This window comes from Haliaeetus leucocephalus, unplaced genomic scaffold, assembly GCF_000737465.1.
Source record: "Haliaeetus leucocephalus isolate CR32 unplaced genomic scaffold, Haliaeetus_leucocephalus-4.0 Scaffold880, whole genome shotgun sequence".
NCBI lineage: Eukaryota > Metazoa > Chordata > Aves > Accipitriformes > Accipitridae > Haliaeetus > Haliaeetus leucocephalus.
The window spans coordinates 4,811,325-4,830,810 of NW_010973316.1; the positions used below are offsets into that span (position 1 = coordinate 4,811,325).

At 47.4% G+C, this 19,486-nt stretch overlaps 1 protein-coding gene across 1 annotated transcript in view; it reads left to right on the forward strand.

The window, feature by feature from the left end:
* The window catches only part of VWC2L (von Willebrand factor C domain containing protein 2-like), a 51,295-nt gene extending 33,486 nt beyond the window's left edge, over positions 1 to 17,809 (forward strand). The window contains exon 3 of the mRNA XM_010583256.1: positions 17,661 to 17,809. Within this exon, the coding sequence (XP_010581558.1) occupies positions 17,661 to 17,809 (149 nt within the window). The remainder of the gene's footprint in view (positions 1 to 17,660) is intronic.
* The last annotated feature ends 1,677 nt before the right edge of the window (positions 17,810 to 19,486 follow it).

The window sequence follows — 19,486 nt, forward strand, 5'->3', positions numbered from 1 at the left end:
TTCTAGGCATAGCCTGCTCTGGTACACAAAATGTTAGCATAGGAAAATCTGCAGTAAACCAAGTATTGGATGTGCTGGTTGAATATAGACTCCTAAGTGGGGCCAACCCAACGGTTCTCCATCGCTGTATGTATTAATAGGCAGATCACTGCCATGGGGGTCACCAAAGGGGCTACATAGCATTGGCTTTTTGTTTTCTACTAATCTGTTGGGGGAGGGCACATAAGCTCATTATGGTGTCCAAAACTTTCCCAACTGGTAAGGTCAAAGCAGCAGTGAGTCTGGCGGTGCTTGCAGGCATGGCACCTTTTAATGTCCTTTTAGTAATGGCACCTTTTATAAGGCGTTATTGCTGTCTTTGTGAGGTCTGGTACACCCCTGTCTTTCAGTGTGACCCCCACTGCTATCACGTTGGGAGGAAGTAACCTCCTGGCGAGGGGCTGGCAGTGAGTCTCTGACCTCTTGCCTGTAGATGAGCCTTTCTGGCAGCATCGGATAGGTAATCCTGACAAATGATGTAGGCACCATGTCGCTGGGTGGCATCGATAACATGTCTGATATGCTGTAGTGTCTAGTTGTGCATTTCACCTCATGGTGGCTGAGTTTTTACATTTCTCAGCTGAAATCAGCTGCTGCGTCAAGGATTTTGGCTGTGCACCCCAGGAGAGGATCTCTGGGGCAGAGCAACACCCCACACTTGGACATCAGCAGCCACAAAGTCACGGTTGCTACTTTGACTTAGTGCAAACAGGCAGCCCACATGTTAGGAGTGACATTTTCCTTCTTTTTGTGTCTCCAGATCAATCAGTGCCAGCGTGAAGCTCATTTATTTGTCCCCCCTTGTGTCATCCTGCTCCTAAGCTTTCACAGAACCTGTCCTGGTTTTTCTCCCAAAATTTTCCTGCTGAGAAGCATCTTCCATAAAGACAGCAGAGTTTATTCACTGAGTTTGGCAATCACTTCATGGCCCAGGGAAGAAGGATGCAAAATAAGAGTCAGGGGCAATAAATAGATGCTCTCAAAAGAATCTGCTGGAGGTTTACCCAGCCCTGGCTTGTGCTCTCTATAAGTAGTCTCGCTGGCTGATGGTTCACTTGCAATACGGTGCTTAACAGCCCCGTTCTGCAGCATATGTGCTCGGTGCATCCATAACCCACCGTTCATTAGGGAGCTGGGCCGGGCTACCAGTGGCAAAAGTCAGCTCCCAGCCAGCCAAGTAGGACTAGCCGCTAGCAACGAAAAGCCTCCGGCCTCGTTTTATCTCTCGGCACCGTAATTGGTGGCTTTTAATTAAGGCAGAAGGCAATTGGTTGCGGAGGGCACAGGAGGGGCAGGGATGCTGGGAGGAGTTGTCTGTGGTATAAATAAGAGGCTGGGGAGGGGAGGAAGGGAAGGCGTACACAGCAAGGGTGCCTGGCATGACAGCACAAATTGGCTTTATTTAGACATCAGTGCCCCCTCCTTTCCCTCCGCTTTTTTCCAGTGAGTACAAAAAGAGCCAAAAATAAACCTCCTTGGGCCCTACTGCAGGATCTCAGCTGCGGTAGGGAAGGGATCTGTCTTGAAAGTGCTGGGGCGATGCAGTCTTCAAAACATTTCTGTGGCTTGCTTCTGAGATTAAAACCCTTTCTGAGACAGCGATGCTGGTTATTATAGCCCTGTGGATGCTGACTTTCTCACTGCGATCGCTGCAGAGGAATGAAGAGGAGCAAATTTTTTAAAAAGCAAAGGGGAAGGAATGCAAAGCCAAACTAATAGAGTAACTTCTGGTGTTGGCAAGTTTTCATCTTCCAAAGTCAGCCCTGATTTCATTTGGAGACTGCTTTGCTCTTTTTAGCAGTTTTGGCTATTGCAGCCATACGTACAAAGGACCATCTGGAAATCTGTTCCCAGCTTTAGCAAGCGTTAACATCGAGTTGCCCTGAGCCCGTGTTTGCTCGCTGGCTGCAGCGTCTCCGTGTTGAGCTCACTTGGGCTTCTGCTCGTATCCCTGACAAGGCAGGGACTGGGTACACCCCTGTGCAGAGAACTCAAGCAGGCAGGGTGTGCACAAAGCCGTCGAGCTTCCCCAGGAATTTCTGCCCTCCTTTAGTTGTGGGGTTTGGGGCTGGTCTGGATTTTGGGGTGCTTTTTTTTCCATCTTTTTTTAGTGCATGTAGTTGTTGAGCTCAGCCTTTGTTACATGCATTCAAGAGTGTAAGAGTGTGTTTCATTTCCCAGATTAGAAAATGCTCAGAGGTATAATCAGGTCCCTCCGTATTTAATTATCCATAATTAAAGGCATATACACAAAGCACCAGATTTTCAAAGACTATTCTTGTGTTACATTGCTAATGAATTAAGTAATTAATTGGCACTGAAAAAATACAATAGGAAACATCAATCTTTTAAAAAGTAAAGCATTTTTTTAGGTGTTTTATAAAATCGTTAACTTGTATCAGGTCAGTAGCTGTTCTAATGTCTAAATCCCCTTTCTGGCTTTAAAAAAATTTCTAAAGGACAGAATGAACACAGGAAAAACAAGGCAGGGAGTACATGCTAAAGAGTGTGGAAACCCTCAGAAATGGGGAATTTCATTTGGAAGTCATTGTCCGTCCCTTTGCTGCTCTGTCCCGCAGTTCCTTCCCCCTGCCAGTAAGGTCTGAACCAATTTCCATCACATTTGAGAATGCAGCTTGCAGCGTTGAACCCGTCATGTTCCTGCAAGTTTTGTTAAAGATAGTTGTCTGCTGGGTTTAGTTTTAATAACGCGCATCCCCTCAAGCAGGGCACTGCTTCTGTGCCTCAGTTTGCCCTGTGCACTTTTCTGCCCCACAGGGATGCTGTGATGATAACAGGCTCTTGGTTGCGAGCCATTCGGATACTGTGGTGCCACCGAGACCAGAGAGTGAGTAATAGTTTTACCCAGTAATTAAGTAATAAAAGCAGACCAGCAGAATGAAGGGTAACGAAGCACTCTGAAAATTTGGGGGGGGAGGGATGCAGAACCACATATGTCCACCATACATTTTCCCTGGCCTTTAGTCATTCCTAGCTGCTACCTTACACTGCAAAATAACTATGCCATCCTGGCACATCAGCATAATATCACATGGCATCTGCTGGAGTATAAAAGCCCACATAGATTGTGGTAATGCATTTTGTAGTGGCACCCAGAATTATTAGCAAAGGAAAGGATGATCCTTTTCCATTTGATGATTTCATTAAATGCAACTATTCACATGCAAAACCAGCACCACTCATTTTATTTTTATTAGCAACCTGACTCTTTGCACGGCACCATCAGAAAGCATTGTGGAAATGCCATGGATACCATTAAATTCAGGTAGCATAATGGGCCCTCGGAAGAGCGAAATATGGGGGACAAAACATGGATTGAAGCTGCTTCTGCAGCTGTTGGAGAAATTAGGGCAGGTTCCAGCAGAAGGGTTTAGGAGCCTGTTCATTCCAGAAGCACCAACCTCTGTGCATCTCATCTGTCCATCAGACCAAAGTGTGCCCATCCTTGCAGTGGTTTGCTCTCCCCATGTGTGCCCTCGAGGTCCATCCATGCTGCCCCTTCCTCCTCCTGTTCCCTCAGGAGCTGCAAATTTCGGCACAGCAGCACTATGTCTTGTCTCTCTAACACCAAGGTTATCAGTTGCTTGGGGTGGGGTTGGAGGTTGGTTTTTTTTTTTTCTCGAGTTTCCTTTTCCATGTCCGAGGCAGGTAATTAAATTCCCCACACAAATGAAGAAATTATATTTCTGCCATTGTGGTTATTCCCTTTCTCCAGATAATCAGTCATTTGTACAGATTTGCATAGAAGTGGGAGCTCTGCCACTGCAGCCCAACCTGAGTTTATACAGGTGAAAAAAAGGCAAATCCAAAGGTCGATGCCACTTGGCTCTGTTAAACACCCTCCAGAAGAGTCCATCCTTTGACTAGAAGGGGAAGCTTTGGTGACTGACTTAGACTTTTACCTTTTATACATGTACGCGTTCATTAAATTCACCTTTCACTTGGGTCTTGCCTGCCTGCAGCTAGTCATTTCTGTGTCCGTCCTTGTGGAGGCCAGGAGGATGGGAATGGTGATGAAGACAGCAGGAGATGGGCTTGCTGTGTCACACAAAGTGTGAAAATGGGGTTCTGTTCAAAATCGGCAGCAGAAAACCCAACAACTCAAACACGAGCCGAGAGTATAAAGCAATGATTTCAGCAGCTTTCTCTTCGAACATGAAAAGTTTTTGCTTTGCTTTGAAGTGCCATTTCTAACACGATCCCATGTTCAAAACCTTCATCAGAAAAATCTGTTGCTAGGTAGAAAAAAAAAAAGGGGGGGACCATGCTGATGCTCTCAAAGTGCCACATTTCATCTCACAGCAGTGGAAAGGCATAAAGGCATTTTTCTACCGACACGTTCCCACAGTCATCTGGATTGCGATGAAGCTCTGTTTTTCAGACAGGAGCTGAAGGTTCATCCTGAGCATGTGGTTTCTTCCCCTTCTTCTCCCTGGTAAGGGGTTTGCACAGAGGTTTACCCATACCAACAGGCAACCATTGCTGTGACTAATGTGTATGGTGGTGCAACTGTCATCATGCATTAATCACCGTAGTTTCATTATCCAACAGTGGGTTGGGTTTTCAGTAGACTGCACATCTAAATGCACAACTCAGATAAATGCATAGTATTCCTGGTTCTTCCCCCTTAACCCCCCCATTTTGCATTTTCTTCCTCCTGTTTTATACAAAATTAGCACTGTCACAGTTTCCACTTCATTTATGACTGATATGAAAAAAAACCACCCCATAAAACATCACGCACAGCTGTAGTGACCAAGTTAGATTCAATTCTGGCTTTATATTGAGTTGACATGCAGCCAGCTCTCTTCCATACATCATCTGTGATTGCAGTTAAGGATGAAATACTGTTTTAATTCTTACACCAAATGTGGGGGTTTTTTCTGAAGAAAAAAGACATAAAAATGTTAAAATGGGCCATAAAAATCATTAAATTTTCACACTGAGCACAACCAAGAGGTGAATAAGTTGGCTAAAAGCTCAGAAGACCCAGAGAAAAAGTCCCTGTTGTTATTCTTTTGTTGTTAACCTTCACCTTTGAATGGAGATACCCAGGCAGAGAGTGAAGACCTGGTACTTTGGCAATTGAGGGCTATTTTGCCACTAGCTTCCCTAGGTAAGGGTTTCCCCTCACATCTGCATGGGCAAAGAGCTACTGCTCCCTGCCGGTGTCCAAGGACAGTGCCTTGCACCATTGCAGTGGGCAGGATGAACATCCAGCCAAGTGCCTGGCCACGTTTGCCACTCTGCATCCCAGTTCCTTTCTTGGGTGATGGGGGAAATACCGGCTATAAGGGCACAATCACCAGGACCAAGCCTGTCCCACGGCGTGCGTTGTCCCATGGCTGCTCTTGGGATGCAAGCTGGCAAGGTGAAGGCAGCAGAAACACAATGGCACATTTTTTATATATCTATATATCTATATATCTATATATCTATATATATATACACACCCTCTGGGTATATATTTCTTCACTTACAGGTTTATTCTCTTGGACGATCCAACTTTTCCTGCCTTTGGCTGCTGATTTTACCAGTAATATGGTCAGCTGATGTGATATTTTAATGGTAGTTTTATGAATTGATTTCTTTTAAATTAACCTGTTTGATACCAGCTCCAAAAAAAGCCACCTCACCTTATTTGCCATGTTTGAACCATTAAAAGAATTAATGTACCTTCTGTGCTGTTGGAGTTCATTTGGGGAAATATCTATTTAGACAACTTTTTTAAAGCCTATTACTTACCTGAAAGGTTGTAATGGCCTAGGAGTAGGTTTCATTGCCTGCAATTAAAATCTACCTACATTTTTGAAAAAAATCTATGGTATTCTCCCAAAGCTTTATGCTGTCTGCAAAGAGATTTTTTAAGAGCTAATCCTTTTCGTTTGGTCAGATAAATGTTGAAACATGCATTTCTCACTTAATAGATGGTTATTGCTGTCTTTGAGGTGTTACTATTTTCCTTCTTCAACCTTGAATGTACACAGTAAAAATCTGATTCAAAAAAGCTGTTTTATATGCACAGTATCTGCCTGTGCAATGCTGAGCACCTTGTCTGTGTGGGTTTTTTACCATAAGCTAAACTTCTCAGTGCTGATTTTTGCACATGTAGATCCTTTTAAAATGAAGAGGAATTTGGTGTGCAAGTCCCATAGGTAACTTCTTTGAACATGCCAACCTGCATTTCATATTTAAGGGAGGGGGAAACCCTATATTTAAGGCTAGGTCTGTAGCCGTGCGATTTGCTCTTCCGCTGTCTGAGAGCTGATCCTGACATACGCCATGCATTGGCTCCTCCGTGACTTTGGTGGCAGTGATTCAACTTCAATGCTGCTCTCAATTTGGGTGTATTATTCAATCAGCAGAGTGGGTAAATTATTATGAATTTGATATTAGCTATTAATTGGTACTGCAGCAACGCCTCACCCTGCTGGTCAACAGTCCATAGCTCACTACTAGATTAGAAACCCAATAAAATGGGGAAACTGGGGTGGAGGTTTTGCAGGGAGTTTGAAGCACACTCAGATGTGCTCCCAGCTTTGATTTTGGTGCACTTGGGATCAGAAATAGAGAGGCTGGATGCATGGGCTTGGAGGAAATGCCCATACAATGAGGCAAATAATAGTCTAAAGCAGCACGAAACATACTGCTTGCCCTATTTTCTTCAGTGTGTCCAGATCAGTTTTATTAGAGTATCTGCACTAGTCTTGGATTGTTAAAAACTGATTTAAAAGGTTCGTTCTCACGGCTGAGACTTCCCACAGTTTGTTATCATATCTCAATCCACAATATTCTTGCTGGAGGAAAAGTTCCGCTCCTTCTGGGCTTTAACCTTGGGAACTGCCCAGTTTGGCATTCCCTTGTACCCACCAGTGGCAACGTCGGCTGTCAGTCATTGGCACCGCTGATGTGATTTCTGCAGAAATTATTATGATTTCTGCAGATGCCTGTACTGAACATGTGTTTTTCTCCATCATCTCCATGCTGTCTTCCCTGCAGCAAGCCATGCCAAATGTCTAATCAAGGGCTTTGCTGCCGTCCCAGCGCGGGCAGTGCTGTGTGTCAGAAAGCAAAACAATGTTGCTGCCCTGGGATGGACAGGTTGGAGGTGACCATCAACCTTGGGCTTGGTCCCCCATCGTCATGCTCATCCCACAAGCACAGCAGATGAAGAGAGAAGTGGGGCTGCAATTTTCAGCTGGTGTTTTTTAACTGTCGAAGAGTTGCTGTCTTTATTTAACTTGCTGAGTGATAATCTGAAGCCTGTCTGGACAGCTCAGATCTGTATCGGTTCTGGTGGAGGTCACCGCTTTTAAACAGACTGCTTTTAAATTGCACCCATAGATCCTCCTTGCGCCAAAACATTCCTGCTCCAGTATTTAGTGATGCCTGAAGTTATGTCTCCACATCAAATTAAGTAACTGCACTATCAATAAGGAGGAGTAATGTGGTGTATTCCCTTCTGGATGTCTCCCTGGCCCTCATTTGTTTGCTGCTCCTGATTAAGATGGATAACGAGCTATCAGTAATTTTCTAACCACGGTGCAAAGCAGTGAGGATTAAATCACTCTGTGTCACTGGGAGCCAGGTCATAATTTAGGGAACTCGAGTGGGTCCCCTGCATTCATTAGACTCCAAGGCAGTGGATTCTTGGGGTTGTCTGAGCAAAGTCCGGATGATGTGAACATCACTGCACAGGGAGAGCCAGAAGGTGACATGGGGCCACCAGGAGATCCCTGTCCCACTGGGCTGCCTGAGAGCTGCACTTGTGTTTTATCTTATTTATTGTGCTGGCTTCATCGCTGGCAAAAGTCAGTGGAAAGGCTCCTGTTACCCTGAATTTAGCTTTTCAGCTCCGTCTCTCCTTTTAATACACTCCTTTTAATGATGTAGGGCTTGCTTAGAGTGAGCAACTTGGATTTAGATTGGAGAAGGATACTGCAGATATATATATATTTTTTTAGTGCAGAGATTAAATAACTTTTAGGCATCTTCAGGCACCCAGCAATGTGAATTATGGCTGGAAAAATCTCTCATGTAAATTGGCAGTGTTTGAGAAGGGCTGTTAGCATCGTCCTATGAGGAGTGAAGTATGCAGGAATGATGGAAAACAGCTGCAGATCAGCTTCGGAGGAGATTAATTCTTTGGGGCAACAGTGTGCAAGATTGAAATCTCATGGATGGCTAGGACATACCACCAGTTGACTCCAGGGAGCTTTTAGCCAGAGCCAGTGGGGTTTGTCCACAAATAAAAAAAGAAAAAGCTCTCATTTTGCAACATTTTAGACAACAGAGTGAAAGTGGAGACATTTACTGGAGGTGCCATCTCTCCGTGGGTGGCTGGAGAAGGTTTCAAAGGAAGAGTGAACCTTCCACCTTGGGGTCACCTCGAGGAGGTGACACTTGTTACCATGACTAAGAGCCATCATCCTGCAATACTCTGCCTAAAAGTGGAAACATCCCAGGCAGAAGGTGGCCTTGTCACAGAAACATCACTTGGTCCATCGTTGCATGTATCCATATTTTGGTTCCTTGTAGCAAAGAGGGCAGGAGTGACATACCTACATCACCAGGAGCTCTTTGCACTGACCGCGCTGGTGAATGAGGACCAGAGCAGGCTGAGATTTGGTGGAAAAGCTTGCACAAACCTCCTGTCCTTCCAGGAAAACACTGGCTGAAAGCAAATGAACAACAAAAAAAGGCTGTGGGAAATGTATCTTTCAGACTTCCTTGGCTTTGCTTATACGTATATATACACATACCTATGTACTTCAGGTCCATGAAACACTTTGGGGATTTTAAAATATCAACAGCAACCAAAAAAAGGGGCCCAGAGCAATTCCTGAGCTTTTGAATGGCAGAGGGGCCGGGAGGTTGCTGGGGCCATTGCTAGCCCTGTGCTCACTCACATCTCCTCCTCAAAGCTTTCCATGCCTGCCTTGGTTTTTGTCCCTCAACTCGTGGAGGAGGATGGGACAAAACCCACAGCAATTTCATCCCAGCATCCGCTCACTTGTGGGCCTGTTGCCAAAACACCAGCGCCTCTTTTGCCTTCTTCCCCACTGTTCACCGCCCGCCCCACCGCGAGACGGAGCTCCCTCGCCTGCCAGATGGAGACGCCGCGTTTCTGGCAGCTGCCGCACTGGGTAGGCTTCCTTATACCCACAGCGTGTTATTGCCATCCAACAGGTCTGCGGTGGTGCGGGGTGGGATGAGCAGACGATGGCTTGTTTGTGCTGGTGACCAACTTTCACCTACCCATGCTGAAAACATTGACGTGCTCCAGCACGCAGCGCTTCCAAGTTGAGATGTGCAGCCGATTAGCATTTGGGGTGGCAGATGGCTCTGCAGTGTTTCGCTTACGGCAGTGAGGACTAACACCTCCAGCATCCCCCTGCCTGCGCACTGTACGGATTTTTAATTTGCAGCGCTGAGGCTGGCGGGGTTTGGTAGGCTCAACTCCTAGTCCCTCCTGAAGATGGAGCAGCATCCAGATTTCATTGGGGTGGTGTCTGAGGTGTTGATGCAGCTTCCATGTTAGTGTGCAGGCAGTTTAGGAGAGTGCGTCTGCTGCCGGAGAGGGTGAGCGGGCTGGGAAGGGGCTTTCAAAGTCTTGCTGGTGATTTGGATGGGGGCACTGGCCTGAAACCGTCCTGTTTGTAGCCCTGCAGGAGCCTTTGTGCAGGTTGGGTGGGGTTGGACTTGGGTTGTAGGGGAGTCCAGGGGAGGATATTTTCACCTGGCGTATGTATTGGGAACGTGTGGGATAAACAGATGTCCTCTAATCTGCAAAGAGCTGTGTCCTCCATAGCCTGAGGGACATGGACATCACCTCTGGGTCCAGGGAGGAGGCAGAGCCACAGTGTACTCCCCTCCCTCCTGCCACCACCAAGAAGCAACTAGCCACAGACCAGGGATCAGACCTGGGTGTTATCGGGGTGTAAACTCACACCCCCCTAAGCCATAGTCATGGCAGCCCTGTTTCCCACGCACCCTCAGGCTTCAGCCATGTCCTGGTTTCAGCTGGGATAGAGTCAACTGTCTTCCTGGTAGCTGGTACAGTGCTATGTTTTGAGTTCAGTATGCAAAGAATGTTGATAACACTGATGTTTTCAGTTGTTGCTAAGTAGTGCTTAGACTAAAGTCAAGGATTTTTCAGCTTCTCAAGCCCAGCCAGCAAGAAAGCTGGAGGGGCACAAGAAGTTGGCACAGGACACAGCCAGGGCACCTGACCCAAACTGGCCAATGGTGTATTCCATACCATGTGACGTCCCATCTAGTATAGGAACTGGGAAGTGGGGGCGGGGGATTGCCGCTTGGGGACTGGCTGGGTGTCGGTCGGTCGGCGGGTGGTGAGCAATTGCCCTGGGCATCATTTGTCCATTCCAATCCTTTTATTACTACTGTTGTCATTTTATTAGTGTTATCATTATCATTATTAGTTTCTTCTTTTCTGTTCTATTAAACCGTTCTTATCTCAACCCACGAGTTTTACTTCTTTTCCCGATTTTCTCCCCCATCCCACTGGATGGGGGGGGAGTGAGTGAGCGGCTGCATGGTGCTTAGTTGCTGGCTGGGGGTAAACCCCGCAAAGCCATGCTCAGCTTTGGCCTCTTTCTAACACAAAAAAAGCTCCAGGATTGGTGGGGTTTTCAGCCTCCGCTGCAGAGCATCACCAAATTTAATTTTCAACAAGGCAAAGTTCAGCATCAGCAGCTGACTTCTTTATGTCTCACCTCCAGCTTCACCCGCTGCCTTCTCCCCCCCCCCCCCCTCCCCGGGTGAGGGGGCAGGCAGTCTCAATACCAGGCAGCTAAAACAAGACTTCTTCCCTTCTCGACTCGTTAATTAAAGCCACAAATTGAGCTCTTTTCTTGCAATCCGAAGTGAACGCATAAATAGCATTGACAGAGCTAAATGAACATTTGAAAATATCCTGCAGGATCAGCAGAGAGGAGCTGTGTTAACCTCCAGAAACAGAGGCCGTCATTAAAAACAAGATGCTGTTTTTTCTTCCCCCCACTGAGCGCATTGTTCAGCCTGGACTTGGAAAAAGTCCCAAGGTGCAGGCAGCTGGTGATTTCTGCTCTCTGTGCCAGAGCCTGGGGATCACTTGTATTTCTGCTGTGTTTTGCGTCTTTCTCTGTTGGGGAGTTGTCCACGAGCATCCTTGTATGGTTTTCAGGGTGTAATCCTCATGTGGTAGTTGCTTTGCAAGTGGTTGTTTCAGCTGAGCGGTGCTGGGAGTGCTGGACACCGGCACTGGAGACCTCATGGCTTATGGTGTGGGATGGTCATGGTGAAGACTATGAGATACTTGTTTTGTGGAGACATGCAAAGAAAAATCCACCTTCCCACTGAGAAGACACTTGGCCATGTTCACTAGAAATGGCTCCCCCAGTTCAACACAGATTGCTAGCAGTAAATGCCCATGCCCTGTTGCATTCGTGGTCAAGCTCCAAAAGCAAAGCCATCAAGACTCATTCAGCTGAATGAGCGTTCATGGGGATGTTTTCAGGCTGTATCCATTCCTAAATACTGTTGGGAAACACCACCACCTTCTGCTTATCTCTTGCAACTTTAATTGTGGGGCACATCACACAGGAGCCTGAGGGATGGCTGGCTAAATTGAGTTGCTATTTAGCGTCTGTCTATCTAAACTACCGGTGCAAGGTGCGTAAATGTAGTCATCAGTGCGTCTCTCCTTGACGTTATCCATTGACTGAATAAGCTAAATTCTCTTGGAGTCAGCATTAATATTTCCTAAAGTGATTGGGAGGCTCTTAAAGGAGTGGCGGGAGACATAGGATTATCATCAGAAAATATTTAACTAAGAGGAAAATACTGCTCCTTGCTCAAATAGGACGTTGTACCATGAGAAGTTCCGGTGAAGGTGATGAGCTTCGCTTGGTGCAAGATGCTATTCAGGGCAAATCTGAATATCGCGGTTGGCCTGAAGTGATTCGTGCTTGCTGTGGTGCTTAACATTTGATTTCCTTTTATTGCTTCTTTGCACAGACAAAGCTAAATTCAGAGCTGCTGTAAGCCACAGGCAAAGCCATTGAGTTCAGTAAAACTCACCTGTGAAGCAACTGGGAACAGCCTGCAGCCCGCAGCCCCCAGTAGCTGGGCTGGTGTTCAGCACCAAATGACTCCAAAGCATCAGTGTGACGCTGTATGCTTGTGATGTTGGAGAGCATCATGCCCCACGCTCCTGCTATTTCCAGCTTTAACTCAGCACCCATGCAGGGTGCTCTTGGATTCACATGTTTTCTTCTGCAACCCCATAGTGCTGTGGTGGGGACAGTGCAGAAGATGCAGTGTGCTCATGAGCTAGAATGGCTACTCCTCTTGCATTTGGGCTGTGAGGTTTTTTTCCAGCGTGATAGGGAGCATCAGATCAGGGGGCTTCTGAGTTTCTTTAAAGCATCACCATGCCACTGAGTCCCAAGAGGACTTAATCTCACACCCTTGGGTAGCACTGTATGATGTAGCAGGTGTGCATTAATGCCTGCACATGGGATTAGATGTATTCCCTCCATACCAGGGATGCAGTTCAGCAGCACAACGTGGGTCATCACCCAGGTGTCTGGTCTTACACGTACGGTTGCAAAATTTTCTGTCATTCTTCCCAAACAACAAACCGTGTATGATTTTTCTACATCTGTCCCATCAAAACAGCATCCGAATGTCCCTAATATATCTCCATAAAAAAATCTTCACAGTTGTTCTAGCAAACAGCCTGGAGTGCTGTGATCTTTTATGACTATTAACTATGTTAAGCAAAGCAAATCTCACAATTACGTTGTCTGTGGGAGCAGCAAACTTCTCCCATCAGTCTTCCTGAGCAAAGAAAAGAGGGCGATTACTGTCCTGTTTTCATTACGGTCGTGGTTTAAGATGCTTTTACAAAGACCAGGACGATAGCCCTTGCCTAAAGCAGCTTCTTGTTCCTACTGCTATTATCATAAGTAACTTTCTTGATGTGTTTGACATATCATCAAATGTTTCTGAGCAGCATCTTCCTTTGAATAATAATAACCCCCCACACACACACATTGCTGTGCTGTTCTGTCTCATTCTTTGTGATTTTTTTACATCAATTGGGCAGATCCTGGTCTCAGGCTGCTCCTTTGAGCACAAAGCCACAGTGGGAAGAGCTCAGGACAGTCCCCAGAAGCATGGGATTGGGGCACTGAGCTTTTGAAATGTTGGGAGGCTGATCTAAGTAAGGGAGGGGAAATAAATATTAGAGACCTTAAAGAAGTCCAGTTAGCTCTGCTGCAAATCAAGAAAAGGACTTCGTTACTTGCTGTGAATCCAGTTGTGGCTTTACGGGCTGCAGCTCCTCTAAGGCACATTGCAAAGCCACGTAGCATCCCCAGGTGCTGGATGTTATCTCTGGCAATGCATTAGCTGTCGGCTCTATAAAACCCAAGGTTGCAGGAAAACTCCCTGGTGACTTGTGCCGTTGCATAGAAAATGCCACTTGTCTGAAGCGTATTTTCCACTAAATTTCAGCAGTGCAGTGTCCCTCTCCAAGTGCATCTTTCTCATGCCTCTGCCGCAGGTGTGATGCTCACTGCATCCCATTTTGGACAAACAGGATCCCCTTTTCCAATATGAAGGTGGGAGAAGTTTAGATAGGAAAAGAAAGGGGCTGCCTGATAGTGATTGTGCTGGAAAATTAGTTTTCAGGCAGTGGGAACTGAAGTTGAATTCTCACAAATGGAGTGTGGAAATTCTGCCTTCCATTAGAAATCCATGTTTCTATAGTGGTGGGGAGAGCAGGGAGGGGAGAGAGGATGCAAAAATGCTCCATCCAGCTTGCTGTGGTGTGCAAAAGGAGAAATTTCACTCTGACAATCCAGAGGTGGCTATTTTGAGAGAGTGCTGGGGAAAAGAAAGGTCCAGAGCAGTGGTAGTGTTGGCCTAAATTAAAAGTACTGAGATCTGACAGAAGAGATGGATGTTCTGAAATGGCACCAAAACATCGCACAGGAGGGCAGATGTCAGTAGAGCCCAAAGCCAGGTTTTCATCCATTTTGCTAAAAGCCAAGAAGAAGGAAAACAAACCCGCTTGCTGTAATTTTTCCCATGGTTCAGCCTCTGAATACGGCTCCTTCCTTAGGTGTGCTCAGGTGATGTTTAGCTGGCCAGCCCAGGGATGCTCAGTGCTGCTTCAGAGAGGGCTTGTTTGGCTGTCCCCCAATGTTCCGCGCAGCCTTTAGTCCCTATGATTCATCCAAAATAGCTGTAATTTTTCCTCTTCTCCTTGCCCAGCCTCTTTGAGGGGGGTGGTAGCATCCCAAGGATTTTCTGTTAGATGCGGGGCCGCTTGCCAGGTCCTTCCTGGCTCAATAGATGCCAGAGATCAGAGGGGCAGATTATTAGTGTTTAATTACTATTTTGCAGAGTTGCCCTACGTCCTTGGCTGGGGCAGGGACGTTGCTGCTGTGGTACTGTCCCCAAATTGAGCGATCCCCTCTTGGCTGGGGACCTCAAAGACATGGATGATGTTTTTAGTACATCCCCCTCATCCATCTCCTCTTTTCATCATGGTGTCTGCTTTCTGCTTCTCGGCTCTGGGATAGGGACGTTAATGAGGGGTGTTTAATGATTATTTTTTTTCCAGATGACCCCCCTGGGGAAGCTCAAGAGGGAGAAGGGACCTGGGGCTGCTGGGAGGAGAAGGAAGGGCTGATGGAGCAGCCGTGGGATGACAGATGAGTAGGACGCAAGGAAAAATAAGCTTTTCCCCAGTTGGCAGTACCCCATCAGCCAGTCCCAACTCACTCACCCTAGGCTGACCGTGACTCCGAGCCATGCTCTGCCCCTGCAGCATTTCAGTGCAGGGATGGAGCCAAAACCCTGTGAGGAGGACGCTGGGTCCCCAAACCCAGGCTGGGCAACGAAGGCTGGCCCACCTGCGAGTGAGCAAACATGATGGCTCCCGTCACTGCCAGCCTCCTGCGTGTTTTCAGGCACATTGGATAGGCTGGTGATGCTATAAATCTGCTGTTGTTCAGCACCCAGAGAAGGCTGTGTCTGGAGATGCTTGTGGGTGTCAAGGCAGTATTGGCTTCTCAAATGAGATGATTAACAGGCAGCCACCGGGCAACAAGAGACAAAACAATCTTTTCCTTTCCTCGCCACCCTAATCTCCAGAGGAAGCTTTTTGTTTAAATTTTAGTGAAAAGGGATTTTTGCTCTGGGAGCATGGAGCAGGCTGTTGTGTGAAGGCTGCCCATCCTGGACATCCCCGCCATCAGCAGGCAATCAGACCATCCTATTAAAGAGGCACAGGCACTTACTTCAGTGTTAAATACTGCTAGCTACAATTATTGGCATTTGCATTGCATTTGAACCCTGAGCATTTAACGGCAGCAAATGAGCCAACCTGATGGCGAAGCCCATGCTGGGTGTCATAACACAACACCCACCAGACTTGACAAAGCAGAGAATTAAAATCTGTGATGAAGAGCAGAGGCAGCGGCACAGCCAGCGCAGGGACCCAAAAGCCGTGGGAGGAAGTGACAACTTCAGAGGGTTGCCAAAGATATACCGCAGTTGGGATCATAGCCTTTCCAACCAAGATTGTGTCTTCCAGAGAGATGCCAACTTTGGAAGTCTTCAGTTCATGACCAAAAAAGGTCATGACTTTTTCAACCACATGCTTGTAAAGAAAAACATATTAGTATATATGTGTGCATACGTAGCGTTTGGCTTTTCTGTAGTGCTGTGTGTCCTTGGCTGGTAACTTTTGGCTTTGAAGTTCTTTGCACTATGGAATGACTGAGGTTGGAGGGGACCTTTGGAGGTTGTCCAGCCCAAAGCCCAGCTCAAAGCAGACTTAAAACATTCCCATGCCCAGTGTACTGCTCCTCAACTGCCAGCAGACCAGTATAGCCTGAACTCTAGCTCAGCAAGTGGTGTTGAATTTCCTTCTTAGGAGCAAAAGCCAGCTTCTTCCTGGCATCCTGACAGACTTGCGTGCTGGCCAGGCAAAGGAGGAGACATCATCCTCCTTTCATGGAGACACACAGACCATCCCAGCACCACAGCCTGCCTTCCCAGGTCCTGCCCATAGAAGGAAGCAGCAGCCCTGGGGTACACCCAGTCACCCCAAATTCTGGTACCGGAGCCATCAGAGGCATCTTTTTCAGGCCCTTCTGTTGTGACTTCAGTAAGATAGATGTGAAAAGTTGCTGTAGAGCTGATCTGTATTTGAAGAGGCCTTTAATAAAGGCGGGAGGTCACTTAAACACAAACAACATTCAGGCACTGTTTGGCTCAGCAGCAACCTGAATTGCCTATGTCTGGTTAAGCCCAGCCCTGTCAAACTCATGGCCTGTTGATCTTAAACATAGGGTCCTGAGGAGCATCTTAATAAAGTCAGGGCACTAATAAATCAGCAAAATGAAATAAATAGTTCTCCAGGACTATAAAACGTGAGACCCTAGTACTGGGTTGGCTACAGCTCACCCTGTTCCCAGCCACGTAGGGACCCTATTTTCCCATTAGTCTTAAGCCTTATTTTAAGCACTAACAACTTGCCTGTAATTTCATGTCTGTACACGCTCTCATCTTTCGAATGCATCTCGTGCACCAGAGGCATAGATTAAAACTGGTGGCCAGCCGAGAGGTGACATTTCGGAGCAGCACTTGAGCCATGAGACACTTTTCAAATGTCTTCACACTTCCCTGATGCCACAAATGCGACTGCCTCGATTTTTTTTCTGTGTGCTGCTGGCTCTGACATTAATTCCTGGCTCTAACAGATGCGGGAGCGAGAGGGGAGGAGGAGAGGGTTTGCAGAGGGACAGCTGGGCAATTGGTGTTTGTGGGGCTTTTATGAGGAGGAAAATAAGATCCGTGCTGACTTGCTGCTCAGCTTTGATATTGTATAACAAAGAAGCCAAAAAAATTACCAATAATGAACAGATTAAAGGAATCGACCTTGACAGATTTGATCAGAAAGCGTATTTGGGAGGAGAATTATTTTTGTTAATTGGATGCTATAAATCATTTATGGTTAATAGCCCTGAGCTGGTGGGGGTCCCTGGGGTGGCTGGGTGTTCGGGCATGGCTGCCGTGGTCCTGGGGGATGAATCGTCTCCGGTCCCTACAGCTCGGCGCAAGCACACCAGGCTGGAGCAGCAAAGGTTGGGCTGTGTCCTGATGCTTGTCCTCATGGTCTTACCTGTCTCACAGCCAAATTTTAGGAAAAAAGAGATGCTAAATTAGTGGGCAAATGGGTAGAAAAAGCCAGGTGCATCAGTGGAGCATCTGATGCCATTTGTACTAGGGGTTTGGTACAGAAACACAAGAAGGAAAGTTTCAAGGCCATTTTTTTTCCTTTAGTGCCTGAAGGCAGGCAAAAAAAATGTGACAAGTGATAGGCGTGGGGCGAAGGCTTGGTGCTGAGCAGGCTGGGAGCATTGCTCCTGATTTCGGCAGTGGCAACATTGCGGCTGGAGCACGGCAAGGGGCTGGGCTGAGCACCTGCCTGCTCCCAGGCCGTTATAGCAGACCTGCTACACCCAATTTAGAAACAAAAAAGTATTTATTATTTCTGTTACTTCTGTGTGTTTTTGCAGGTCCGAACTGCTTTGCAGGAACCACAATAATTCCCGCCGGCATTGAAGTGAAGGTGGACGACTGTAACATCTGCCACTGCCACAACGGGGACTGGTGGAAGCCGGCGCAGTGCTCCAAGCGCGAGTGCCAGGGCAAGCAGGCTCTGTAGCAGAAAACCCCCTGCCAGTGGCACCGCCAGCCAAACAACCCGCCAATGACGATGACGCCAATGACGAAGGAACGGCTGCACACGCATCTGACCTCCCGCCAGCTGCAACAGGGTCACCAGCAAAACCTGCGAGGGTTTCACACAAGCAGAGATTTTACTCACGGGGAAGTGTCTCCCTGTCCTCCCCCTCTCCTGCTCTTCTCTCACTTTACACACTATGTATCCAGTATCTAGGTATCAACTCTGCTTTTGTAATATCAGTGCTTGGTAGGGATGCGGTGGTCAGATTTGGGGAGGAAAGAAGAAAAATGGCCCACGCTAGTTCTTGGACTGGTGATGCCTCTGAGACGCCGATTGATTCACCGCTCTCACTTTCTACAGTGTGGATCACGGGGTTTTTCACATTTATTTATTTAAGGTTTTTTTGCTATTGTGATTTTTTTTTAAATTTTTTTTTTAAGCCTCTTCCTAAGCTGGGATCATTGGGGCAATACAGCTATGAGTGAAGCGATGGATCATTTTTATCGTGTCTGTAAGGGGAGGCTGCTAAGGACAGGAGGGAGGTAGAAATTAAGAGGGGGAAAAAGGGGTTAAAAAAAACCAAACAACCCAGCTAGAATGTAACCTTCAGAATGACTGAGGTAGATGCACAGGTATACGACCGGACACCCAAGACACAAGCTGTATCTGTGTTACACTTTCTCCACTGAGTGGGGACAATAAAGTTGAAGACACCTACACAGTCACTGTGACCATGATGGGAGCATGAGCCAACACCGGCTGCGCGGGCAGAACCAGACAGCGTTGGAAAGGCACCGAGAAAGCAACATCTTCCCTGGGTTGTCTCTGTGTAATGCCTGGTTGGGGAGTCAGTGGTGGAGCAGAGAGAGGAGGGTCTCACCTGTGCCGCGGCCCCGCTGGCCCTTGGGCTGAGCAGGCGCTCGCCTGCCCTTGCCCCAGCCCTGTTTTGCTGGCGCCGGGGCTGCTCTTGCTGGAGCCAAGGGCACCGTTTCATTGACTTCAGCAATAGCGGGACTCGGCTGCCACGAGTCAAAATTAAAATATCTGATACCCCCACTCTGCCCATCAACCTTAGGGAGGTTTCCAGACCTGTCCCATTGCTGTGCCGGCACTAAACCGGCTCAGCTGGTGGGTAAGACCCTTTGCTGCAGCACAAGGGAGCTGCCCTGGCTCTCCCTGAGTCCCAGGAGCATTGGAGCATCGGTACTGCTGGGGATAAAGCAAGCCAGGGTGCATGGGGGGCTGGGGATGGGCTGGCTGCATCTACAGGTATCGGCTTCTGGTGAAGGGTGTCTAGAAAACGGCTGCGTGGCTGCCTGCTGGGAGTCCCTGCCAGCAGCCAAGGGTCCCCTTTGGGGCTTTTTCACACCGGCACTTCTTGCTTTCTCAGGCTGCAGCTTCTAAGCAATACTGTGAGAGAAAAGCCACCAATGTCATTTCCCCACTCTGCCCTGCCCAAGTGAGTGCAGGAGCCTTTCCCATCCCTGTCCATGCTTGGTTTGCTGCTTTTTGGTCATGGCCATTAGGGTGATGGTGTTTATTTTGTTCAGACTTCAGTCCAGCACCTGCTTTTAACAGCAATGGCACCAAATCCTCCTTACAGCATCCTCCACTGAAGCGGATCAGCATGGTCAGTCTCGGTTTATGCGCACTGTT